Source organism: Echiichthys vipera, assembly GCF_963691815.1.
Source record: "Echiichthys vipera genome assembly, chromosome: 4".
NCBI lineage: Eukaryota > Metazoa > Chordata > Actinopteri > Perciformes > Trachinidae > Echiichthys > Echiichthys vipera.
Window position 1 is genome coordinate 11,666,237 of NC_139829.1, and position 27,961 is coordinate 11,694,197.

At 38.9% G+C, this 27,961-nt stretch overlaps 3 protein-coding genes across 5 annotated transcripts; 1 reads left to right on the top strand and 2 right to left on the bottom strand.

Moving 5' to 3' along the window:
* Positions 1–2,406: 2,406 nt before the first annotated feature.
* Positions 2,407–8,539, bottom strand: LOC310945766 (flavin reductase (NADPH)-like). 2 transcript variants are annotated; one of them, XM_083911972.1, is made up of 5 exons: positions 8,360–8,539; positions 6,431–6,565; positions 4,625–4,826; positions 4,098–4,262; positions 2,407–3,176 (listed from the first exon to the last, which is right to left on the bottom strand). In XM_083911972.1, the coding sequence occupies exons 1-5, from the start codon at positions 8,429–8,431 to the stop codon at positions 3,019–3,021; spliced, it is 732 nt and encodes a 243-aa protein (XP_083768098.1). In that variant the 5' UTR covers positions 8,432–8,539; the 3' UTR covers positions 2,407–3,018. The 2 variants fall into 2 exon arrangements, with proteins under 2 accessions (XP_083768098.1, XP_083768099.1); XM_083911973.1 differs by having other exon boundaries at positions 6,431–6,659; positions 8,360–8,493.
* Positions 8,540–11,611: 3,072 nt separating this feature from the next.
* On the top strand, positions 11,612–13,619 carry LOC310946044 (flavin reductase (NADPH)-like; the record flags this gene model as incomplete). The annotated part of the gene is made up of 4 exons (XM_083912329.1): positions 11,612–11,746; positions 12,711–12,912; positions 13,092–13,256; positions 13,459–13,619. The coding sequence occupies 4 exons, from the start codon at positions 11,612–11,614 to the stop codon at positions 13,617–13,619; spliced, it is 663 nt and encodes a 220-aa protein (XP_083768455.1).
* A 2,727-nt stretch (positions 13,620–16,346) lies between these two features.
* On the bottom strand, positions 16,347–26,691 carry LOC310946622 (long-chain-fatty-acid--CoA ligase ACSBG2-like). 2 transcript variants are annotated; one of them, XM_083913131.1, is made up of 14 exons: positions 26,567–26,691; positions 26,351–26,487; positions 24,144–24,424; positions 23,326–23,414; positions 22,224–22,344; positions 22,063–22,143; positions 21,341–21,490; positions 20,428–20,595; positions 20,144–20,325; positions 19,528–19,761; positions 18,737–18,954; positions 17,830–17,969; positions 17,499–17,742; positions 16,347–17,195 (listed from the first exon to the last, which is right to left on the bottom strand). In XM_083913131.1, exons 1-14 carry the CDS (start codon positions 26,629–26,631, stop codon positions 17,104–17,106), a joined length of 2,202 nt encoding a protein of 733 aa, XP_083769257.1. In that variant the 5' UTR covers positions 26,632–26,691; the 3' UTR covers positions 16,347–17,103. The 2 variants fall into 2 exon arrangements, with proteins under 2 accessions (XP_083769257.1, XP_083769258.1); XM_083913132.1 differs by lacking the exons at positions 26,351–26,487; positions 26,567–26,691 and adding an exon at positions 25,421–25,448.
* Between the last annotated feature and the right edge of the window lie 1,270 nt (positions 26,692–27,961).

Genomic DNA, 27,961 nt, shown 5'->3' on the forward strand with positions numbered 1-27,961 from the left:
AACAAGATCAATCCAAAACTGCTTCCTAAAAGAGATGAATTACTTTTTGAGCCACAAATTTGGCCATAGAAATAGGTTTAGACTCTTCAAACACGTTTAAAAGGCTTGGCCTCAGAAAGAAACCTGTTCATTCATAGAGTGGAGAGTTGAGCAGCAGGAGAGCTAACGCTGGAGGACGTTCGACCTCTTAATCTCATTATCTGATGGTTCACTCCTCATCTCCGTGATTGACCTCAATCCTGCAGCAAAAGACTGTTTTTATCTGAGTTCTACGAAGGCTTAAATGAAGCAACCTATGAAACTGAGGACACAGTAAACATCTTCACGGCCCTGAAGTTATTTTGATGAAATAGATTTTTAAATGTTCATCTGTTGTTCTAGGTAAACAAGTGAGCTTTAATCATTTCATTTACAAAACCCAATCTCAATCAATTGAGTGTTTAAATCTGAACATGTTGTCACTGCACATAAGTTTCTTGCTGGTTTTGACCTATTTAAAGTAACAGATTGGTAGCTTTCATCACAAGTAAAGATATTACGCAGCAGGCCAAAATGTTGATAAAAAGACTGTACTACAAGGCAAACCTGGTATTTTTACATTATAAGAAATATACTTTGAGAAGCGCTTGAACCAGGTCTGGGGTATGAAGAGGTTTCAGACTTTCTTCTGAAATAAAAACTGGGACTTATGACATCTAATTATCTCTCTTTATCTGCTCCTTTTAGGTTTTGCTAAATGAAATCAGAAGTTTACTTACGTGGTCACTCCCTTTATCCAGTCACCAGTTCCAAAGTTGTTTAGCTTTCAGTTTCAACGAGTATTCAAACGGCCATTTGCTCTGTTTCATCCTCCACCAGTCCACCAGGATCAGGTCCAGAGCTGCAGGATGTCAAAGATACCGATCATCGTACTGCAGATGGATGAATGAGAGCAGCACACAGTAACTTACCACAGAGGCCTCATATATGAAGCTCCCTTGTTCTGTGCTGAAGCTGGTTTAGTGTGTTAGTCCCTTCGACGTGATCGTATAATAAAGGCACCAAGCTACAAGTGGATTACTTCAGCTAATTACTTGATGCGACTAGACTGGTCTTAAGGGAAAATGGCAAATGCCAGAGGGAAACATATGTGGTGTGTTGGAAGCTTGCATGTGTTTTTGTTTTTCTTCACGTGTTTTGTTTTTCTGGAGGCCAGGATTGACTGTGTGTGCGTGTACGGTGCTGACACTTTACCTGATGGTGAGCCGAATGAGGACACCTCCATGTTTCAGTTGCAGCAGTGAGTGTTGAAATGGTCTGTTCATGGCAGGCTGGAAGAAAAGCACAACACCTCCCCCAAAAACAACTGATACTGCCTTGTATCATTCATTAGAGTATATTTAAGTATTTGAGTACTTTCTTTTGACCGCTTAAATGTTTAAACCCAATAAAAGGGGACAGTCACATAAAGTAACTTCATTTCACTTTTGCTTAGTGCTGAGTCTCACACACTAAAATAGTAATAAATAATATATAATAATAAAATTCAATTTCCCCATATCTGAGACACACAAGTACCAGTAGGTATCCTATAAGCCCTCAGAAATGATACATTACGTTTCTTTAATTGATAAATATACTAGTTGTTGGTCTAAAGTAATAATACAAATATGATAAATGCATAAATGTTATATCTTGTTTTTGTCTGATAAAATGACAAAAACACAAACAGTTGAAAAGTTGTTAAAAGCCAATTTAGGGTATTTTTAATTGATAAATCAATTGTCCCTCATTAACAATTAGCTAATTGACGAGCGGCTAATCAGTTAGCATAGCTAGCATAAAGTTATAATGTACTTTTTGGTATGCAGGTTTTTTTAGAGGGTCATGTTTTCTCATCCTGTAAAATACCAAAACAGATTTTTGAAACAAACTTAACTTTGAATCAGAAACTCCTCAGAAAAGTGAACTTTTTACGACACGATAGGCTAGCACGATAGCACTACGCCTGTCACCATGGCATCCAATCACAAAGACGGGTCGAGGTAACGATGCGAGCCAATCATAGCACAGTAGGGCGGGACTAGGCAGAACAAGGGGAGGGGGGGGGGGCACAATCAACACATTTATAATTATTCTTATTATAATTATTGCAGTTTTCCAGGAAAATAAGACGTTCCTAATTTTGCTGCTATATTAGTCTAGAGATTTTTAACTATTTTGGGCTAATACAGTAAAATACTAATCAAATATTAGATGATACCTTTGGTGTGTTTCTGTTTGGTTTGCCCTTTAGATACTGGAGAAATACGAAACCTACTATATATATAAACATTACTGATTAATAAGCAGTATTTAGTACAACCATAACTCAGAAGTCAAAAGCATTTATTGAACTTCCCAAACCCCAGATGACTTCAACTCCCATATGCAGAAAAGTTCTCATTCTGCACTTGCAGCAAAAATGATCTTCATCAGTTTTATTATGCTTTACAGAACTGATATAATAGGCAACTACAGCTGTATTTCAAAAGCATATAATGATTAACTTTATTTATATAGCACCTTTAAAAACAAAAGTTTACAAAGTGCTATGACAGACAGAGCAGAGTAAATGAACATTTTTTGTTGCAACGCCGCCATCATGTGTCTGAAATCACATAATTCAGTCCCAGGTAAGTGCACTGAACCCTCCATTCATAGGACAGGTACGCTTTATAAGGCAGGGTAAACTGCCAACTAATTTTCTTACTAAGTCCTGGTGGTACCTAACCAGGAAGACAGTTTGGGATTTATTTGCCAAGGGGTCACAAGCAGATATTTCTGGTCAGATATGGCTCGATATCACCAGAGAGCCGAGTCAATTTGAATTGGACTGTGTGTAAATCCTAAATAAAAAACCTTTTGTATTGGGATTGAAGGCAAAAAATCCCAAAGGCTGACACCTCAAAATTTGAAAAATAGCTCGATATCACCAGGGGGTTGTGAGTAAATTTGTATTGGCACCCTTTATTAATGGCAACACGGGCTTCTGCTTTCTCATTTGGTAGTGATGGCGACTCCCTTCTTGACCCAAGCGTTGCTGTTGAGCAGAGAGAGCATGAAGCGAGCCACGTCTCCTCTTTTCACTGCGCTGCCGGCAGGGTAACCATTGCTGTCGGGTACAAAGTATCCTTCATGAGTCAGAAACTCTTGAGCTGTAGAGGACACACAGATGGAAAACGGGACATAAAACAACAGATGCTGATACAAGCTGAAAAATCCCAAGGGAAGGAAGAGCATTAACAAAAAATTAGGCCCACTTATTTGCATAAACACTGTCTGCATTAAGAAATGAGAGCACATGCTAATAAGCTTGAACTATATCAGAGTGGATCCTGAGGCAGAATGCCTCTTCAGGGTGCGTTCACACACCCTCAGGCAGATCCGGCAAATCACCGTAGGGTTGTCCAGCAGTGGGAGAGTCACTTAAATGTCCAGTTTGTTTAAATCCAGCTTTATTTCACGGACAAAGAAAAAGAAACAACGAAAAGGAAAAGAGATGGAGGGACCGAGCGCCTCTGCTGGACCTTGTTGGAGGAAACAATCAGCTGCTGTGTTTCGTTTTTTTTAACCCACAGTTTATTAAAACTTTCCTGTGGCAGTGATAGAGGCAAGGATCTCTACTCTTGACTGTCGGGACGCTCACACTGCCTCATCAGACTGTGACATGTCTGATTTCATTGCGAGACACTGAAGGCAAAAACGTCAGTCAACATTTTATGCATTGGTCATGTCTTCTTTCTCACTTTAAGTGTTTAATTTACTACACTTTGTCTGTTTGCGTCTGTAAATGTCTCTGAAATTCACCAACAGTTTGCGATAATTCCTAACTTGCATATATAAATGGACAATTTCAGAAAACTTGTATTACAAAAAAACAATTGTCCTACAGTAAGCAATCACCTGGGAAAGATTCATGGTGATATCTATTAAACATTTTTTACACTAACTGTATTTTATGGCTGTTGACAGTATTTCTGATTTATGGAGGGATACATTGAGCTATCCAAAAACCTTTGACTCCAACATTTCAACAAGATGAAATAAAAATCAGGTCCCTGCGTGTCTGTTTTTACCTGAAGCCGGCAGGTTCTTTAGACCAGGTGGGCGAACCACAGTCCAGTTGACGTCCTCGGTCTTCTGTAGAAACTGCTCCATCTCATGCATGTTGGTGAGAACGCTTCGGATCATCGGCAGCAGGAGGAACCGGATGAGATAAGTTGACCTCGTTCCAGAGTTAGCTTTCAACAAAAAAGTTAAAAAAACACAGTGAAATTATTATTTGAAATCTCCACTATTTCACCAGAAATGTGCACCAACAAAACCTTTCTTTATAATAACAATCCATTAATACAATATTGATTATTACAGTGTACCTTGTAATGTAACAGATATCCTATATACACTTTACAAAACTATATGATACATTATTATATAAATATGTCTATTGAGTTGGGCTTGTTTCTGTCCTTGTGTTGCTGCAACACCTGAATTTCCCCTCTGTGGATCACTCAAGGCTTTTCTATCTTTTCTTAGCTTATATTAGTGTGAAGAGCAATTTTCTGCACCCTTTTTTTTTCATCATGACATGTGCTGCACTTACGCTCAGTGTACCAGGAGGTCATGGTGATGATTTTGGTGACCTGGGCCTGTCGCATGGCGCTGACCACACTGTTCATGGACAGCGTGTAGCCCGTCACGCCCGAAAAGAAGGAGGCCGGGAAGCCGAGGCAGGACATGATCACATCCTGTCCTTTGAAGTGAGTCTTTAGACTGTCTGCTGAGAAAATATCAGCTTCCACCACCTGAAAGCAGCAGAAACACAAATAATGCAGAGGTGAATTTGACTTTGTTCACACAGATTAAGAGCAGTGCACAATCAGGACCCTCTTTGTTGACAATCAAGCATTTTATATTCATTTAGGACTGATCCATTTTATTTATATATTTTAACAGAGGATGCCTTTCAAATTGCAGAAATTACAGTTGATGCATTGATAATAATAATAATGAACGGTTAGCCTGTCTTTCAGCCCAAAGCCCATTGGTTCTTCCTGAAGACTAAACCAAAGCTCTTTCCACTTTAATCTTAACTGACCAAAGATTTGCAACATTAAATGTTTACAGGAAAGTGAGTTCACATTTCTCCCTGTTAATCATGTAATCCTGCTGCGGGTGGATTTATTTAAAGGTATGTCTTGTCAGATATTAAGGGGGGCAAAGGACAAAAATGCCCCAATAAATATGAGAATGCCACGGACAAAATGTAATCATGCTAAATTTGTATCCAAGATTTTGAAAAAGTATGTATTATATTTATAGACTGGCGTCATGTCCAGGGTGTACCCCGCCTCACGCCCGAGCTGGGATCGGCTCCAGCCCCCCGCGACCCCGAAAGGGACAAGTAGTTGAAGATGAATGAATTAATGAATGATGTATTATATTTACCAGTTTAGCAAATATCCTGATTCTACATGAAGCCATCATTTTATCTTCACTCATTCCTTTTATTTCCATTTCAGTCTCTAACGCACACTCAGAAACAGCGCAGTTACATATAAATGCACTGATAAGAGCAATCATATGCTTTTTATTCACTCATGTTGGCACAAGGTGGTGGTTATTGTATGCATTTACATTTCACATAAAAAAACCTGCTACTTTATTTTTTAAAGCACCCCCAAAATCCTGTAAACGCCCTGATTCTTTGGACAGCAGAGGAAAAGTCCCCCCCCAATTTTTTTGCTTTCTCCCTTCCAGCCACTGCTGCTGAGTCAGGGGGCGCTTCCTTCCCCCAGTTGCCTTATTGTAGCTTTTTAACTTTTAAGTACCATGCAACACACAGGCACCTTATAACCTAATATTTTAGATACAATTTCACATTTATTTTAGTGTTTTTAGTAAACGTTACTCAAACAGGAGTAAATAGTGTATTTGTCTGGGAATATTTTCAGCTGTGGATTAATACAGATTTTGTGCTGTGAATATTTACAGAACCATGTGGTGTATGCTTGACTGACTCAGTACAGTGTCACTGTTAAAAAACAATGGAGCTCTATGGAACAGAGGAATCAGATTTATCAGGAGTTACTTCTTAATATGAACATTTGTCGACCTTTGTCTTTTCATGGGATTTGTTGACAATAAGACAAATATAGAATAACAATAGGCTGATCTTTGCCCTGTTGCATTTAAGTCTACATTGTTAACTGCACTGCTGTGTGCACAGTATCACGCCCAGACGTTAAACATTTGTGGCTTCTTTCTAGAAACACATTCAGTCTGTAAGATTTTCCCCCACACAACCCTCATTTGAACACAATAAAACATTTATTACGTGACTGATCTTCGAACCCAACGAGCAGCAGCACAACACAACAACCAAAACATAAACTCAGTGTCACATTACCTTGAGATTATCATGATGCACAGTGAGCTTCCCCGGGTTCCTGACGATGGCGGTGACCGTGTGACCCTGCTGCAGCGCCTGGTTGACCAGATGATGTCCAGTCTGTCCAGTGGCTCCCAGCACAGCGATCTTCATCTTCACACAGAGAGCTCAGTCAGGGCTGAAGCTTATCAATGGACGCCTTCTCAAAGCTCTGCACTCTCAAACTAACTGTGGGGAGGTTCCTTCCCTGTTTCACAAGTCCAAGTGTAAAAAATGATTATTATGGTGCAATAAAGAAGCTCTCTCTGAGTAATTTAAGCACGTCATCTGATGGAGTTTGTTGTTGAAATGTAGATACATGCTACACTGAATCCTTGTTTATGCATTAGTCACTGATCAAACAGAAAGACATATCTAAAAAGGTCACATCACGTACAATGACGACAATCTTTGGGATTCGTTTTTCAACACTTTTAGGCATTAGGGCTGCAACAAACGGTTGTTTTCATTATGAATTATTGTACTGATCCGTCCTTCTATTAGTAAAATGCCAGACAATTTGAAGATGACATCCTTTTTGTCCAATTGCATTTTAAATGAAACAAAACATAACCAGAAAATGTTTGAGAATTTTATGAGTAAATTAACCAATCATTAGGTTGCCAAAATGGTTGCTCTTCCTTTTTGTCACTCAACTGATCGATGCCACATTCAATTCAATTCTATTTTATTTATAGTGCCAAATCATAACAAAAGTTATCCCAGGACACTTTACAGACTAGGTAAAGACCACACCCTATGATAAACATAGACCCAACAATTCCCCCGTAGAGTACGGTGGCAACGAAAACCTTCCCTATAACAGACAGGAAGTCAGACAGACCCAGCTCTGTGGAGGACGGACATCTGTGTTGACCGGTTGGGGAGGAAGAAAAGGCACACATGGTTTTCAGTCACTTTCTATCAATCTCAAAATGACAGACAAGTCGTTTAACATGTTTAAAAACATTAACCAAGAATTAAAACAGACTTATTTGGAGGCTGTTAGAGCTCAGTAACAGGGAGACAACAACTTCTGTTTAATGAGACTGTGAGAGCAAACACTGGGTGTCTCTGTTATTTATCCAAACTGGGCTGAATGGATAATTCCTGCAGTAGTGGAGGACGAAGAGCTTTTTGTTCAAATGCTCCCTGCAGATATAAATTAGATACTGATGACTGAATATCAAATGAGATTAGTTGCGATTCTTAAAATGTACGTTTCCTTGTAGTTGACACAGTAGCTGCTATGTTCAAGACACTTCTGGTTGAGCCACATGCTGCACTCTAACATCAGCACAATACTATTTTAGTGTTTGTTTTTAATACAGTTTTATCTTTTGTTTTTCTTTCTTTTAAACTACTATATGTCTAGTGTTCCTTCAGTCCCTTTATTTGAAGACCCTTGTCATAACTGACTCACAACTTTAATGTTTTTACATGCTGCAAAATCCTTCTTTACTTGTTTAACGCTTGCACCAGTGTTAGAGTTGAATGTGGTATTATTGTACGCAATGCTGTAGTATCTTACAAAAGGACAGTTGTAGTTGGATCAGTTGGGAACCTATTGTGATAGGAACCTATATGAATGGGAGTTGTGACATAGGGGACACTTAAAGGAGTTGCACGTGCAGTTGTGACGCTGCTGTGGTTACAGAATGTGAAGTGATTGCTCAGTTAACAGTTGACTCGCGCTCGTTATTGTACCGTAACACACGACGTTTAAGCACTCACATTTGTTCCAAGTTGACAAATACACAAACAACAGCCTCTATATTGTACAGTTGTATCAACATCTGAACATGTCAACATTAGCACTTCTTGCATGACTGTTGCGTTTTATAACATTAGTTTTAAACTGACACGTTGAACCTTAACGTTAAAGTCAATGATTTGACCATAGTGTACCTGTGTTTTCAAGAGACTCACAACACCTCCCTCCTTAAATGTACTTAGGTTATCCAGCCAGCGGAGCGACATACGCTTCTCCTACATCCCTCTAAAACATGACAGTCCATTATTGTCCATATATGAGAGACGACACCTCGCTCTCGCTGTTAAACTGACTAAACACAAAGCGACATTATCTAACTCACCTCCGCCGTCCAGTGAAGGAGCCATTCAAGAGCACTAGCGTTCAGGTATGTTTGTTAAGCAACGGTTTTCAATAGTAATGCGTTATTTTATTCACTTCCATTACATTTTATTCATAGTGCCAAATCTTAACAACAGTTAAGAAGATTTACATATAGAGTAGGTCTAAACCCCACTCTATGACTTGTCTAGGATTTTCAGACACCCAGCAATTCCTCCATGAGCAGCATGTGGCATTATCTTTAATCATAATTATACAATAATGAAAAATCCCACCTCTGTTCCGCCTAAAAGCAGACAGACACAATCAGCTGGAGAGCATAAAGACACACATATTTCCCTCAGGACTTGGAGGAGAGATAAACTGAGCTAAAATCGGAGTGAATGTTGGACGTAAATCCATCACTTTCTAGAAACAGGACTCCAAATAGACACTAATGTTTCTCGGCATCTGCTTAAAGTGCAGCCCCCCCAGCCTCTTTAACGTCAGGCTACACGTTATAAGAACAGGCTCTGCACATAAGTGGCCATCCAACCTGATGGCTACAGGGGTTTACTCTATAGGGACCCGTCAAAGAGTAAATAAGCATCTGTTTAAAGGTTGACACAGAGACTTTGTGTCAATGTTGGGTTTACAGCTTAAGTGACCATAAAGCCCAAAACTGTCTTCACGGTGAAATACCAGAACTACTTTTTTATCTTATTTGGATGAGTTGGATGAGGGATAAAAAAAATACAGTATAGGATAACCAATAAACTGTTAGCTAAATTAATACAGAAAGTACAGAAAAAACAGTCAACAATAAACTCTTAGCTAAATAAATACAGAAAGTACAGAAAAAAAACAGTAAACTCTTGGTTAAATATATATAAAGTAGAGATAAGAATACAAGTAAAAATCAAATTCACAGAAAATTAAAGCAGATAAGTTATTCGAGAGAAAATGTATGGGATAAAATATGCATGACTGTATATGACAGAAATGAGCAGTAAGATAAAATGATTGCACTTAAGTGGTGGATAAAGTTATTGCACAAAGAAAAGAAGTGTCCAGGTCTTAATTGGACAGTGAGTGGCTCCCACCCCTTCTGTCCTCTTCATTTCCAGTGAGGGGTTGTAGAGGATGATGGCCTGAGGGACAAAGGAGTGTTATGTTAGTGTTTCTACCACCAGGGCAGCATTGAACAAACAAAATGTCCATATAAGCTTATTTTCTTACAGCTACACGTGCACCATGTGGTGGCCCGGTGGATAAGTTTTTAGTTTTCAGATCTCTAGACTAATCTAGCAGTATTCCTGTATTTATTTAGACATTTATTTATGCATAAATTAAGACTTTAGTCACGTTTATCCTTACAAAGAGCTCACCTGAGACAGTTTTGCAAAGCATTACCACTCAAAGTTGTCACCTGTAGTTTCACAGCATCCAATCACAAGGACTAATCGTGGCAACGATACTAGCCAATCACGGCACAGTAGGGCGGGGCTGAAGGAACAGGTGGGGGAAAAATAAGCCATGCTTTTCAAACATACCTGAAAAATACTGCTGTGAACATCTCCTTCCCTGGACAGCAGAGGTGAGTGAGTTTTTGGTGGGTTAGTCAGTCATTCAGTAACTATTATATGGATGATGATTATTTTTGGAGGTGTTGTGAGTCTCTGACACAACAGACTGATACACTGAGTTTAAAACTGATGCTATCTAATGCAACAGTCATTCAATAAATCATAATTCTGTGATAATGTTCACTTTTTGTTGAAACAGATGTTGATTCAACTGTACTGTCAGGCTGTTGTGTGTCTATTTGTTAACAAATGTGAAATTTTGTAATAACAAGTAGACAAATATTTTGCAGCACTCAAAAACATTAAAATGATGTGTAGTAAATTATGTCAAATAAAGGGAGTGACTAAACTAAACTAAACAGGACATAAGCGGGCACTAAGACAAAATATATGACACAATAAATAATAATAATATTGAAAGGTACACAAGTCATTCAGAAGATGAATATATTCTAAAAAGCAAACAAATAAGAAAACAGTAAAATTAAAGCAAATTCTTGTAAGTTTTTGCACAGCTGCAGCATGTGGCTCAACCACAATAGGCTTGAACATAGCAGCTACTGTGTCAACTACCAAGAAACGTACTTATTACGTATTCAGCCCACATACATACATACATACATACATACATACATACATAACCAAGAAAACCTTTGAGCACCTGTTTGCTCTTACAGTCTCATCAAACCGAAGCTGTAAGAGCCATTTCTCCTTTTGTTTGCCCCCGGGTTTATCTTTATGTATTCACTTGTTTGTACTCTGGGTGGTCACTTACAATGTGACGATTTGTATAGAGGATTGCTAATTGCGGCCTGTGTGCTGCCACTAGGAAAAAATAAACTTCTCCTTATTTATCGAAGTAACTGGTTGCAGTCTGAAATATGTGCAATATATTTTTTAAATGAAACACTTTATGGCACAGTAGGCAGCATTTGTGTGTTTTAGAGAGGGAAAACATTTTGTGGCAGACTAAAAATTGCAGAAAATACAGCCTGAAAGCATATGTATATATCCCCTATAATTTCTGCTAGGGAAGAAGAAACTTATATTTACCACCTTTATTAGTTATGATCTCAAATGTGTGCAAGATTAAACACTTGATGGTTGTGTCATACTCGAAGTACTCTAAATAAAAAGTTACTGAGCAGCAACTCATCCGTTTCCAGGACAACCACTGGAGCATTCACACCACTTTTACTCAGGGCACTTATCACAAATAGTTACATACATTTCAAACAAACTTGAGGGAGTCTATTCCATATGAGCGGGGGGGGAGTCACTGCTACCAAAGCAATAGTTTCTTTTGAATTTCTGACATATTTGTGTGTGTGTGTGTGTGTGTGTGTGTGTGTGTGTGTGTGTGTGTGTGTGTGTGTGTGTGTGTGTGTGTGTGTGTGTGTGTGTGTGTGTGTGTGTGTGTGTGTGTGTGTGTGTGTGTGTGTGTGTGTGTGTGTGTGTGTGTGTGTGTGTGTGTGTGTGTGTAGTCTGAGTAGTCTGAGGATGAAGATCGCTGTGCTGGGAGCCACTGGAGAGACTGGACATCATCTGGTCAACCAGGCTCTGGAGCAGGGTCACACGGTCACCGCCATCGTCAGGAACCCGGGTAAACTCGCCGTGCATCATGATAATCTCAAGGTAATGTGACACTGAGTTTATGTTTTAGTCGTTACAGTAGACTGTACTGAGTTAATCCAGCACACCACCTGCTTCTGTAATTACTCACAGCACAAAATTTGTATTAATCCACAGGTGTAAATAGTCCCAGAGAAATAACCTACACTAAAATAACTGCACTTTTGTGAAATTGCATGAAAAGGTCTACAACAAATATTAGGTTATAAGGTTTCGTGTGGTAGATGGTACTTAAAAGTTAAAAAGCTACAATAAGGCAACTGGGGGAAGGAAGCGCCCCCTGACTCAGCAGCAGTGGCTGGAAGGGAGAAAGCAAAAAAATATTTGGGGTGCAACTTTTCCCCCTGCTGTCTAAAGAATCAGGGCGTTTACAGGATTTTGGGGGTGCTTTAAAAAATAAAGTAGCAGGTTTTTTTTATGTGAAATGTAAATGCATACAATAACCACCACCTTGTGCCAACATGAGTGAATAAAAAGCATATGATTGCTCTTATCAGTGCATTTATATGTAACTGCGCTGTTTCTGAGTGTGCGTTAGAGACTGAAATGGAAATAAAAGGAATGAGTGAAGATAAAATGATGGCTTCATGTAGAATCAGGATATTTGCTAAACTGGTAAATATAAAAAACATAATAATTGTCCATGGCATTCTCAGATTTATTAGGGCACTTTTGTCCCTTGCCCCCCTTAATATCTGAAAAGACATACCTTTAAATAAATCCACCCGCAGCAGGGACAGCATGGACATGATTAACAGGGAGAAATGTGAACTCACTTTCCTGTTAACATTTAATGTTGCAAATCTTTGGTCAGTTAAGATTAAAGTGGAAAGAGCTTTGGTTTAGTCTTCAGGAGAATCCAATGGGCTTTGGGCTGAAAGACAGGCTAACCGTTCATTATTATTATTATTATTGTTTTTATTACCATCATTATTATTATTCGTTTTTCTCTGTCTGCTGCTTTCAGGTGGTGGAAGCTGATATTTTCTCAGCAGACAGTCTAAAGACTCACTTCAAAGGACAGGATGTGATCATGTCCTGCCTCGGCTTCTCGGCCTTCATTTTCCCAGCGGTGACGGGCTACACGCTGTCCATGAACAGTGTGGTCAGCGCCATGCGACAGGCCCAGGTCACCAAAATCATCACCATAACTTCCTGGTACACTGAGCGTAAGTGCAGCACACGTCATGATGCCTTCATTAAATTGATCAGCTTGTTGATGTTCTAGGATTTGCACTCTTGGTGAACCAACTTTCTGTTTAACCTTCTCAAATAAGGTATATAAGACAGTACAAGGTACAATGTAATAATTTAATCACAGTTTAATTTTTTTCTCTTTTATTGTTAGCTAACTCTGATATTCAGTCATCTCATCTCCTCCGGTTCGTCCTGCTGCCGATGATCCGAAACATCCTCTCTGACATGCATGAGATGGAGCAGTTTCTGCAGAAGACCGACGACATCGACTGGACCGTGGTTCGCCCACCTAATCTAAAGAACCTGCCAGTCACAGGTAAAAACCCCTTGAAACTTTATAAGCATGTGCTCTCATTACTTAATGCAGACAGTTTTTATGCTAATGTTCTTCCTTTATGGGTTTTCAGCTTGTATCTTCCTCAGGTACACCATTGTGTGCCTTTCATTGCCTGGAAGACCAAATTAAAAGTGATGTTGTGGTTGTAAGTCCTGTTTTGCCATCTATGTGTTCTCTACAGCTCAAGAGTTTCTGACCCATGAGGGATACTTTGTACCCAACTGCAGTGGTAACCGTGCCGGCATCGCCACAGTGAAAAGAGGAGACTTGGCTCGCTTCATGCTCTCTCTACTCAACAGTAACCCCTGGGTCAAGACGGGTGTCGCCATCGCTACCAAATAAGAAAACAGAAGCCTGCGTTGCCGTTAATAAAGGGTCGGAAAAGTGCCAATACAAATTTACTCACAACCCCCTGGTGATATCAAGCCATTATTAAAATTTTGAGGTATCAGCCTTCGAGATTTTTTGCCTTCAACCCCAATGCAAAAGGTTTTTATTTAGGATTTACACAAAGTCCACAAATGTTCTGTTTTTCATTCACTCTCTCTGCACTAATAGACCTGATAAATCTATTGTGCACTAACTGCCTTGCATCAAAAAGCAGACAGACAAAATCAGCTGGTGAACATAGCGGAGCATAAAGCGACAGATATTTCCCTCAGGAGGCGGTGGAGACCAAAACTGAGCTAAAAGCAGAGTGAATGTTGGACGTAAATTCATCATTTTCTAGAAACACGACTACAAATAGAAACTACTGTTTCTCAGTATCACCTGTAAGTGTAAATAAGCAACTGTTTGCTAGAAGGTTGACACAGGACTTTATGTGAATGTTGGGTTTACAGCTAAAGTGACCAAAAATATCTGTTCTTGTGACCCTGGGTATATGAAGTCTTTAAACTGTCTTCATGGTTAGATACCACCAGAACTTAGCAAGGAAATGTGTTCCTTTTTCCTTTGGACGAGTTGGCCTTTAACAAAATGTGCAGTACTTCTTGAATGTGTTTTATTTATTAATGAATGTATTTCATTATGTTAGTGTTTCTAGCATCAGTGGTAACCAATTTATTACTTCAGTGGATCCAGTGCATTTACATGTTTTTTAAACCTTTATTTATTCAGGGGGGGAACACTTGAGTGCAAAGCTCTCTTTTGGAGGAACGCCCTGATCACAGTTATGAATTCACAACTGGAAACTGTCCTGTACAACCACAACAAAAGTCTGATCTGCTGGCTCTGAGCAGCTCCACTGGCCCTTGCTCAAGGGCACCTCAGTGATAGTAACGAAGGAGGAACTCATTCAGTTTCCCCACCCAGATCTAGCAGACCCTCCACGCAATTTCAGCCACATGAGGGCAGCATTGCACCAACAAAATGTCCATAAAAGATTTTTCCTTACAGCTGCGGTTGCAAAATGTGTTCACATCACATGATTACTTTATATCCAAATATGTACTGTTTCAGTTCTGTAAAATAAATGTATAATAAAACTGATGAATTAAAATTTGTGCTGCAAGTGCAGAATGAGACTTTTTTTGCAGTGTGTGATTGATGTATTTATAATAAGAAAGTTAAATTCAGATCATTTGGGGTCTGGGAAGTTCAACAAACGCTTTTGACTTCTGATTTTCAATACCAGCTTCTGCTTGTCAACTATTAGTTTTTTGAATCCCATCAAAGTTACATATTTCTCCAGTATCCACAGAGCACCCAAAGCTGTGGTGTGAAAGCAGATGTTTGGTATCTACTAGACGGGCAATCCTGCTCCTGGAGGGCCACTGCACTGCATGTTTTAGGTTTCTTCCTACTCTAACACTTTGAGTCTAACGATTATCACATCTGTGACAAGCTTCAGCTGCTTGATAACCAGCACTTCATTAGAATCAGGCGTGTTGGAGCAGAGAGAAACCTAAAACATGCAGGGCAGTAGATCTCCAGGAGCAGGATTGGGCACCCCTGGTCTAGACTAATTCATCTATTTCATCTCAATAGCTGGATGGCTTTGATCCAAGTGGTCAGGGTGTGAGCAAGGTAACATGTTAATAAGTAAGAGAACGTTGGTGATTCAAAATTAAAATGAGGTTCACAGGACAGTTTCATTCATTCAAATGTGCATGATTGAATCATTTTCATACATCTAATATGCAGGAAGCTGATGGTCATGGGCAAGAATATTATTTATTTGATCTTAACCTCTTTGGTAGTATGGTTGGTGCAAAATTACAAAATTGATAGAACATTTATAGGTTAGAGCTCATGTCAGACAGGGACAATATTATCTTCCTTTGTTTAGGGGCAGTGATGATGATTGTTTTACTTGGCCAGATGTATTAGACCTTCACAAAGACAGACTTTGGCGTAGATCGAACTGCTAGTCAGGCATTGAATAGATGGTTAAATTCAACCGAATGACATGGCTCTTTGAGTGGTGGCAGGTTGGCTCACTTTTTAGTTTTAAAATAGTCTAAAATCTCTCATCTAGTAGCAAAATTACTGTAAGACTGACCTAACCATACAGGAAGTGACAACCATTTAAAATGTCTGCGCAACATATCTTTGTGAAAACAGCCCCAGATATTATCATCATCAAGACGTCAAAGAGCCTGTACAAACACTTTACATAGCCAAAACAATACAGGAGGAAAAGATGTAGATATATTCTTATCCTGCAGCTCAACGAAGACAGTTTTGTGTGGAATGCCATTGTAACTTTATCTTAAACATTGCTCAAGCAACACAACCAATCTGATATGTCTTTAAAGGGGGGGGGGGGGGTTATTTTTCTAGATATTTCCTTTGCAAGTTGTGCACTGTTTCGTCACCACAAACTGTGAAAGGAACCTACGTAGTTTAGTGTGTTTGCATGGTATCATTAGTTTTGAAGCTATCTGATAATAAACAAACGCAAAATATTAACCATATATTTTTATATAGTTCATTTCTTAGCTATAAATGATCAATTATACACTGTGCATACACTACATGAAAAAATAATGATTCAATAATTAAAACAAAATGAAGATTTTTGAAAGTTTGGTCAATTTGGCCAAATAACTCACTTTTTATTGACAATAAGGGAACATCCTTCAGAAAAAAACATTTCAATATTTGTCGAACTATACATGGAGAAGCACAACTCAAATGCATGCTTTACAGTGTGAGCTGGATAAATTACTTAACTATTAACTATTGATCTTATAAAAATACTTCAAACATGTCCTCCAGTCTTTAGAGAGAATATCTGCAGCTCTGCCAGATGGGGATTATCTTACAACATGAGACTCGAAACTGGCAATAAAAGCTGTGAAATCTTTAAATAGATAGTGCTGCTTCAATAATATAATACAAATTCTTATATGCTCATGACCAAGACAAGGGAGTTTCATCTTTCAGGCCACAGTCGATCCACAAAATGTCCTTCAAAAACTGTAAAAATCACAACTGACACCATCAAATGTTTCCCAGTGTGATGGTGTACAATTTACCTGTATATGCCAGCAGTAAATGGCAAGATTTTGCTCTGATTTGGATGTTTATTTACATAACGATCACAGCTGCTGTGAAACCGCATGTACATTTAATAGCTTAAATATTGACTTGGAACCGTCAACAGAAACATATTAAAACGAAGCAGCACAAACATCTGTTCCATTAAATACAATCCAATCATGATTTCCCCATCGTAAATTACGAACTTCTTTTCCACTTTTTTACATTCAGGTGAAAGGAGATTTATACATTTCTCAACATGAAGTCTGGATACAATACAATGTTCATAAACATGCCCCAGTCCTCTCTTCAGTAGTATCTCATTTCTATGGAGTGCAGTCTACTGTTTTTCCGTGACCGTCGCATACAATTCATTTATTTTCTCCTGGTACATCTTCACAACAATGGGCCTCCTCAGTTTCAAGGTGGGTCCTGCACAGACGAGAAAAGCAGCTAAATTCAATCTCAATCTCAAAGATCTAAAGAAGTGTCCTCTGAGCGACATTTGACTAAATGACGCTTTAAAAATGCTTCAGAGGGGGAAATTCAATTTCTATTAAGGAAATTTTGCAGGAATCTTGTCCAGCATTCATCATAGTGACAAGACTCCAACTGTCACACGACTTAGATTGATGACTAAATTTGTTTGATTGAAGAAAATAAATCCTTAATAATAGTGTTGCGTGTTATTTTCAATTGTTTTAACACCCAAAGAAGGAAAAGTAAATAACTCACCCAGTTCTTCTCCAGTGACGGAGAAGTCTTGCTCCAGTATGACCCACTTCTGGATCTTCTGGGCGTTGGACGTTGCTCTGGCATTAACACGCTCCATGCCCTCCTGAATGGCTTTGTAAATAGCTGGTTCCTTACTGGCTACGATCTCTGACACCGTGGTCGCTGTGGCACTGTTCTGCTGACAGAAGTCCAAAACCTCGGGGCTCAGCTCGTCCGTGGGCTCCCCGTTGTCGTTCACAACGCACTGTGAAAACACAGAGAAGGGTTGTTATTGTGTTCTTTTCATTTATTCAGCAGCTTTGACTGTGTGCAGGAATGGACGCCTGGTTACTTTGAGTGTGAGCAGCATGGAGAGGAACTTGAGCTTGTCTCCAATCAGCATGGCGTTGCTGACGATGGGTACCTCGGCCTTCAATGCATCCTCGATGGGCACAGGAGGGATATTCTCTCCACCGGCGGTGATGATCAGTTCTGTGCAAAAGTTTGGTTTCTAAAGTGAGTTTGATGGTGTTCAGAGTCCAATGTTATAATTTAACACAATACTTGTTTTCTTAAAGATTATTTTTTAGGGCTTTTATTTCTTTTTTAAGAGCAGCTAAAGAAAACTCATATGAGGCACGCACTCTACCTGGTGAACTTGAGGCCACCACAACTGTCTGCATTTTTGACCAAACGTTGCATTGTGTTGTTAGATTTTATGTGCACATTTTGTCCCTTTAAGAAGTGTAAGAATATTCAGTTATCATCCCTTACTTTTAAGGACAACTTCTGTTCACTACAAGCTGGTTTAAGCACAAAAGTAACGTATATTGAGTTTCAAGATGAATGAATGAATGAATGAATTTAAGTTTTGTTTTAGCATCGGATAATAGACATTGTTCTCAAAAAAAGTGCACTTCCATGTGCCATTTCGTCAATGTAGAGTACTTTGAAGTTCTTAGCAAAGTACTCAGATCCTTTACTTAAGTAGAAGTATCAATAGAACAATGTGCAAATACATAAGTCATAAGACATAAGTCCTGCATTTGAAATCATAAGTTTGTTCAGCAAAATGTTCTTAAAGTATCAAAAGTCATTTGTGTGTCCTCCGTCCCTGTGACTGACATGTTATCGTATATGACATTATCAGATAGTTAATACTGATGCATAAATGTGTAGGCAGCATTATACTGTTTTAGTTAGTGCTGGTCAAGATTGTTTAAGTCCTGTGTTTTCCAACCTATGGGACCACAGCTCACCTTTGATTCTTCCTGTGATGTACAGGAAGTCATCCTGGTCATGTCGTCCCAGATCTCCAGAGTGCAGCCAGCCGTCCTGGTCGAGAGCCTCGGCTGTTTTATCCGGCATGTTCAGGTAGCCCATGAAGACGTTCCGACCCCAGCTACATATCTCTCCACTCCCTTCTTTATCTGGGTTCTCCAGCTTCGTCTTGCAGCCTGGCATCAGCTTTCCACAGCTGAAAGACAAATCACAAGTCAACAAAAAGAACAATCAAATGACCAAAAGTTGCACTACAACTGCATCCCTACTTTGCAGTTTAGTCCATAGAAATTAGATAAATTGGTGTCAGAAAATTCAGATAAAAAAAATGTTTAAGTCAAAAATCTACAATATGTTTGCAACCCCTCAAGAAAAGTTAAAATAATAACTTAATTATAATAGCATTATTCATGCAAAGACGCAGCCCAAAGTGTTTTCCAGAACAGGATTAAAAGTTATTTTTTGATTTCACAAAACTGGAACAAATATGAAGTGAGCAACATCACAAAGTCGTGCAAAATGTTTCCAAATGTTATGCACCAGTTATTAGGGAGGAAGGGAGGGAGGGAGCACTCCACCAACTTAACATTGTCAAACTCAATTTGAACAGTATATTAAAAAAAAGGATCAAATTTATGCAGCAGAACTACAGATATTTCTATAGTTTTCTTCATGTCAAAATCTGGCGCCTACATTACCCATGATGCAACTCTATTGCCAAGATTTTTTGGAGTTTTTTTTTGGATGTATTATACTTGTAGCAGCTGACCTTGTGACGCGGTAATCTGTGCTACTTGAGACGCTGTGTGGGCCAGTGCTTTCACTCATGCCGTAAAGCTCCAACAAAGGGATGCTGATGCTCATGAAGTAATCCAGAGTCTCTTTGGTGATGGGGGCAGCGCCCGTGAAGGCGAGCTTGCAGCGGTCTAAACCCAGCGCTTCACGGACCTTCTTAAAGACCAGATTATTAGCCAGAGTGAAGCCCCACGGCACCTGATACTCCCTGTAACCCAAAAAGATGAAGTCAAATTTACAGTTAAAATTTGTTATTATTAACTGATTTTATCTGACAGCTGGAATTATGTTAAGATTTTACAAACAAACCATGTGATAAATGTATAAAATGTGCCACTGTGCTATAAATTAAACTATACAACAGCAGATTTAACATCACATTATAATGCTGCTCACATGTTAAAGCATCAGTCATAATATTCAAATAATATGATATATATAATAATAATATACCCTAGACTACTTTTACTTTTACAGAAATATAATAATAATTAAAATCTTTTATGTATGACATGGTGCCTTGACCAGACTGTAATAATCATACAGAGAAAACATGTAGTATCACATATCAGGGAGGATCGTTGTCTCACTTGTTCATGGCACTGTAGTTGTACTGCAGGCCTATGGACTTGGCCCAGCTCGCCACTGTCCTCTTCATTACGGATGCCTTGGCGCCGACAGCTTTCATCTTCTCCTGCATCTTCTCCCACACACGAGGAACGCCCAAAAAAAAAGTTGGACGAGCCTCCTTCATTGTGTTCACTAAGGAGCCCTAGGGGGAAAATTAATGGGGATTAGAAAAAAAAGAAAACAAATCAAAATAGGGAAACCTTCAATATAAATTCTGTGTTTAAACAACGGTCTGAGTCCTTACCTTAAGGGCGTCTGGCTCTGCAAAGTAGGTGGTGAGAGCAAAAGTAATACACATCCATATGTCAAAAAGCTGGGCGGCCACGTGGCTGAGCGGCAGGTAACTGACCACCACATCCTCAGCATAGCCGACACCGACCATGATACACGCCGTGTAGGCGGTCCATGTCAGCTGTACATTAAACAAAATGGGAGAGGAGTCATCAGAGAGTTTTCATTTTTTATTATTTCTCAGCCTCAAAAGAAAAAACTTCCTCTGAGGGAATGAGTCAGTTTCATAATAAAAGGGTCTGTGGTGCCTGCATGATAGTATTTAACATATGAAGCACAAAATATATGTTTCAGCAGTTTCTGGAGTTCCCCAGGGCTCTATGCTGGGTGCTCCTCTTATAATTACTTTATTGGATTATCTAAAAATGCCCTTATAATTAATATAATACATTAGGTTTAGGAAAATTTAAAGTGTACGTAAAGTACGTAGAAACTACTCCAACGCTGTTTTCGTTTTTGTTGATTTTACCATTCATTTACAAGTTTATTCGTTTATTTCTACCTTCAATGACAATAATATCTATTGATTTACTATTCTATTTTGCTTTAGTCACGATCTCTTCCACATTCAAAAAGCATGAACCTGCATGACCTGTTTAAAAAAAGGTTTGAGTCGTTTTTCAAGCAAAATAGTGAGAAAAAAAAAGTCTGACATTCTCTGGTTCCAGCTTCTCAAATGAGAGGATTTGCTTGTTTTCTTTGTCATATTGTCATTGTAAATTGAACCTCTTTGAGTTTTAGACGTGTGGTTGAACAAAACAAGACACTTGAATATGTCATCTTGGGTTCTGGGAAGTTGTTATAGGCAGTCAAGAAGGAAGCACATTTAAAGGTTGTGTCAAAACAATAAAAGAAAGATAACTCACATTGTCATGGCTCAACATGACTCCTTTAGGGTTGCCAGTGGTTCCAGAGGTAAAGATGAGAGTACAGCACTCATTGACCCGAAGACTATTAATCACATCATCCAGCTGCTGGTCGGGCACGTCCTCTCCCAACTTCATGAACTCCGCCCACTGCACAAATACAGAGATATCAAAAAAATGTGTCTACATTCAGACTGAATGTGCAGCTGTGTAGTGCACTTGAATAAAATAAAAACATCTAATTATAACTCTTATACCACAAGTAAGAAACACAAAAGAAAAGGCCATTGCGAGGGATGAGGACCAGAGTGGCATAATCTACATTTGGGGGCATGAATTAGATTTTTATATATCAAATTACAACTCTTCTACTGCCAAAAGACTAAACACTGAACTAACTCAACTATTTGGGGTCAAAGGAGCATAAGCACTCAAATCCCTTAAATTTTTACTAAGTATTTTGTCATTGTCATTGAATATCGGGATGTAATACCCACATATTTATTTATTTAAGTTTTAATAATAAAGATTGAATTTAATAAATGTCAGGACAAAGTATGGTCATTTTTTGTTTCTGATCTCCTGTAAAGTTGGCCAGATGTCACTTACCGTACACCCCTCTGGTTCTCACTCCTCCTTGAAACTGTTGGCATCACATACAGTATACTATCGTATTTTTTATTCTGTTTTATTTTGTCAGTAGGTTTGCTGAGTGAACGTACTGTATACAGGAATGGTGCTTTCTGCTGCAGATCGCCTTTATACTGGACGATGGCTTTCAGATGAGGAAGTTGATCTTTAACCTGTTGGGGAAAGACAAATTAAACTGAGGCATGTGACGCCACAAAAAGGGGCCGGGCTGTGAAAAAAAAACACCCTTCACCTGCAGGATTTTTTCGAGCTGTTTGTGGTTCTCCACCACCAGGATGTTGGCCTCAGAGGTGGCAGCCACATACTGACAAGCTTCAGGCGAGTTGGTGGTGTAAATTCCAGTTGCCAGACCCCTGTGGCACAAATCAGATATAAAAAATACATTTGTATTCATGATTCACTGTGGCTTTTTCCCCATTTGCATACAGTTTATAAAACAAATAACTTCACATTTTTAAGGGAGACTGGGAAGAAATGACTGAAGTTAGTGTTTATTTTGTTTATTTGCCTCTAGAGTGACCAGGCCAACAAAGGCAGTGTTAACAATGAGCTATAAGACAGAGAACACAAGATAAGACACTAAATTAGAAATCAACAAAATAATAAAACATATTAATACTACTGAGAGTTTCACTCTGCCTTTATCAGAGAAAAATGTTATCACCATCTCTGTTGTACAGTTTGTACGTAAACAAACGCAGTGTGTGCTGTGTTGATGACAACGGAAAACGATCCCTATCTGGTTGTCTTTGGCACCAATAAAACCACCTGGCGACACTCTTGCTCTTTAAAGATGCCAAATATTTGTATATCAATCCGTCTTTGAAAGTTGTAATCCATAAGAATTGGGATGATAAACTTTCGTGTTAACATGCAATTGCAGACGCGCCTCTGAGTCCTCACCTCCCAGAGTTCCCTTTGAAAACCGAACAGTGTCGACTGTGTGACGTCAGCTCTCACCTGCCTTCACATGCTCCACACTGATAGGAGGGCCGAAGACGTAAAAAGTGCCACTACTGTGCGGCTCATTCGATTTTAGCGCGGGAAAGTCGCCACTGACACTCAAATACAAGTGCTTTCATTAGTGGGTCATATGATGATTGTTTAACCCACTCATTGATAAATCTACAATTTTAATAGGTGCTTAAACTGCACAAGTGCAGTGTCACTTGTGTCTGAGGACCTGAGACTTTGAACATGCATATTCCAAACAGGTGTGGGCATGGACAGAGATCAAAGCAAAGATAAATGTGCAGTGTCAGGTGAAACAATGCTGAGCCATCTCTACAAGACAAGGAATTTTATCAGCCTCAACTCCTTAAAAGTGATCTTACCCGGCAAAGATGCAGCCGATGTCTGAGATGAACCACTCTGGAGAGTTGAATCCCAGGATCCCTACAGCACGGTGTCGCTCCAGCCCCAACTAAAAGAAGACACATTGTTTTTATTTTTTTTTTATTTTCATGTATCTTTAATGGCACTGCCAAACAGTGCCTCCATTACTCTTGACCTACATTTCACTGTTTTCAGCCACTCCGCCTCATGGGACACAAACATGTCCGTGAAACACTAGACGTAACACAAGCTGTGAATTTCACACACACAGGTGTTCCTTTACAGCAGCCCGTTCTCACACCATGGAGAATACAGTGACAGACGGGGGAAATTATGAAGTACTGTTTACAAAACAAGAATTCCTTTATACTTCCTCGTACTCGCTGTTCTAGTTTAGCTTATAAATGTAGAATATTACTGTAATATGATCCTAAACATACAAACACAGCAACCAAGACCTTTTTATGGACAAAGAGAGGAATTCTTCTGACAAGCCAACAGGTCATGTTGTATGAAGGTTAGCATTAAAAGTGTCTGCTGATGTCTTTGGGTTGTATGATGGCATTATCCACTTTTAAGTAATTGTTTTATATATAAAATTAACAAATTCCACCTTGCCTTGAGTAGTTTCTGTTCCTGACTACTGCAGGATTAAAGTTTGTATAAAAAGAGTATATAGTTCCTATATTGTTGACCCAAAACTGATGTAAATGAAAGCTAAACACACAGTTGTATTCAAAATCCAATACAAACGTGTCACTGCTCACTATTTTTTGTACAATATATGCAGAACAAGTCAATTTGCAAACAAACAAACCTTGAGGAAACTTTTCGCTGCTGCCCGGCACTGCTCGTAGTACTGCCGATAAGTCAGGGTCACCCACTGGCCCTTTTCTTTGGAAACCAAGGCTGGATGATCCCCGTACTTTTCCACCGTCTCTAGGAACAGCTGATGGGCGGTCACAGGAGTATCTGAGGCAGGGCCTAATCCCTCCATCCTCAGCTGGACTGCCTTGTCTCTGCTGGAGCTCCATAGCCGGTCAGCTGGGGCCAGAGGTGCTGGCGGTCTCAACCGTGGCAGGGGAACTGGCTTGGTTTCTATATTGGGACAACAGGGGCAGACGCATTTACCCGCCATTAAATTCAAGACACACCGAGACACAGTGAGCTTTAGAGGAAGCGTCGGGTGTGTGAGGGTTTCTGACACTGGATGTATCAGAGCAACAATTTATAGGGTATGTACGAGGCTCTGCTGTCACCTGAGACAAAAACAGGAATGTCCGCCACCTACCAATCAGGTTTGGGTAGAGGAAGTAATGGTGTCTATAGTTACTGGACTGAAAGCATTAAAGAACAAAGACATAATTACGCTGCATGTGTTTTCCAAATATGCATAAAGGTTATGCTAAAAGTCCCTTTTGTTGTTTCCTTTTAACACTTTATTTTTATTCATGTTATATATTAACAATGTTTCTCAAAAACTGGAAAAACTGGTTTTACCTTGCTGTCAATTTAAAACAATTTACCCCTTAAGCATTTTTTTCTCTTTGACCCCAGGTTCATTTTCCTCTTCCTGTAGCTGTAAATACTTAATGCATAAAGCTGTAAAGACATAATTACGCTGCATGTGTTTTCCAAATATTCATAAAGGTTATGCTAAAAGTCCCTCTTGTTATTTCCTTTTAACACTTTCTTTTTATTCATGTTATATATTAACAATATTTTTCAAAATCTGTAACAACTGGTTTTACCTTGCTGTCAATTTAAAACAATTTACCCCTTAAGCATTTTTTTCCCTTTGACCCCAGGTTCATTTTCCTCTTCCTGTAGCTGTAAATACTTAACCGAAAGACTTCACAGAACTGTAGCATTGAACCTTGTGATGTCTACAACAGCCTCTTTACTGCATAATAAAAACAAACACTTCCACAAGGCTTTTCAGACTGCTTCAGATCTCTCTACCTCTTAACATGTTACATATTTTCAATAGTCCCTTTTGTATTTCCCTTGGTTATATCATCCAAAAAGCAGATGTTGCTTATACCACACACAGACTTACTTTAAAAATAAATAAAAAAAGCAACCACATCGTACCTCGTCGTCTTCGCTCCATCTGAACGCCAAACCTGTGGCTAATAATAAGAGGCGTTCTCTGACTGCAGATTAAGGATAGTCATTCCGAGCAATTATGTTCTGGGTGTGATTTGAGGTTACAACTCTCCTGCAGTGCCACCAGAATACTGCAGGAGGGGTTAAAAACACATAATAACACAAAAACTTTAGCCTCTCTACACTGGTTTTCTATTAGTTTTGTGTTTTTTTTTTTAAGGCACAGCAGGATGACAAGTCTTTTAAAATAACATTCAAACTTGTTTTCTTTGAGAAATACCCCCAAAATGTTCTTTTCACCTCCATGTTTTATGTTATATTATGGTTGTTCTTTTACACTCTTTGTGGGAGATAAGAGACAATAAAAAAATAAAAGTTTAAATCAGACACTAGTCCGTAATCAAGACTGAAGTTTAAAGGGAACACCTACACAGTGAAACTGTTGAATCAGTTCAGTCCCTCACAAATGTTCCTTTAAACCCATTTAAACTCTTGCTCCATGTAACAATCTAGACATCTGATCTAATTTTTATTTGATCTTATTAATGCAAAGAGCTTCCCTGCTGATTTAATACATTACACAAGTATCTTCCAAGATCTGCCTTTCATGCAGCTCCTAAAAACAAACAAACGTTTGACCTTCTAAAGGTGCCCTACTCGAAATATCGGAATCGCACTTCTTAGACTGTGAAAATTAGTTATTTTTTAAAGGCCTTAAAAGATAAAACTATGAATTTTAGGATACAAGACAAGTCAGAAAAAATATAAAAAGTTTAAGAATTTGTGAAGAAGAAGTGTTTTTTTCCCTATTTCTTGTCTTAATCTTTCACATGCTCAGATTTGTCTTGGAGCCTTTGTGCTCTTCAATCAGCTGTATGAAAAAAGGCCATTTTTCACATCAGAATCCACTCTTACCTAGTGAAAGTCCTTCAGTGGCTTCCTCAAGCTCAGATGTTGAACTGAGCTCAGCTGTGGTGGCTCCTCCGGTGAGGATGGGAGTGGAGTTTGTCTTTAAGTTTGTGGAGTCTGACAGAGTCTTCTGGGCAGAGATGCTGTGGATAAACATCCTCTTTAGCTCCATAGTTTAAATCAAATCTACATTTTGTTTAAGACATGCATCCTTTAACATACCTCTCAGCTTTACCATCCATGACTGCATCACCATTGCTCTTCACTGAACCCTTGTGTTCACTCATCTTGTATTTGCTGGAATAACAGAGGAAATCTTAAATGAAAATTAAAACACTTCCCATATCCTCCACGGAGGAGATAAGATGATCTATTATGAAACAGAACAGCTCCGGTCATTTATACAAGACTGACATGCACAGTTGCATGTCGATGCATCAATGTCAAAACTTTGACTTTTGCACCAGAAAGCATTTGGGCCAACTGGAAGAATTCATTATTAATGCTCTTTGACACAAATGCACACACCTAGAGGCACAATAGACGGCAGCTCAGTCAACATGAGTTAACTAAAGTTCACAAAGTGACTAACCAACTATTTTCAGGTTATAGATCAAGTGTAAATATAAAAAGACAAGAGCATGGCTTGAGGGCTTGTGCTGCCGACTGTGAAACAATGCCACATTGTAACAATTCAATGTCTGTGTCTTTAAAGTAATTCTGCTCTGTACAAAAACTCAGTTACAAATATAATTTCACTTAAGTATGACAGTATCAACAGCTACATGTACCTAACGTATTAATTTATATTAATGTATTATTTCTAGAGAAGAAAGACCCCTTTCAGAGAGTTGTTCAATATTCACATTATGTTTTTAAGGTGTCATGCATTCAAACAAACTGACATTATATGAAAACTGGGGGGAAGGGGTGGGGGGATTAAAACAAGTAAATTACTGAAAATTACTTGAAACAACATTGTGTGGAATGGACTGGAGGAAGAAATCAATCAATCAATCAAAGTAAAATGATCAAACAGCTTAAAAAGATTTATAAATCAATTTTCACGAGGTATAGAAAGGACAATATAGAGCACGCTAATGTTGTTGTTGTTGTTTTTTTCTTTTTCACATTATTGGATAGTGTTATCATATATAAAGTATTATGTAATTGATCATTTTTATTGGTATTATGTAATTAGTGATTAGATTACTATAGAATAGTGGTGGGACAAGAGGAGCATAGTGCTTCTTCCTACTCCTTTTTTAACAAAACATGTTGATTTATGTTGCTTATTGTTCACCGTTTTTATTGGTTATTTTGTTTATATATATAAAATATATTAGATATATATTTTAAGTGAAGGAGTTCAAGTACCTCGGGATCATGTTCACGAGTGAGGGGGCGATGGAGCGTGAGTTTGGCCGGAGAATTGGAGCAGCGGGGGCGGTGTTGCAGTCGCTCTACCGCACCGTTGTGACGAAAAGAGAGCTGAGCCGGAAGGCAAAGCTCTCGATCTACCGGTCAATCTTCGTTCCTACCCTCACCTGTGGTCATGAAAGCTGGGTCATGACCGAAAGAACGAGGTCGCGGGTACAAGCGGCCGAAATCGGTTTT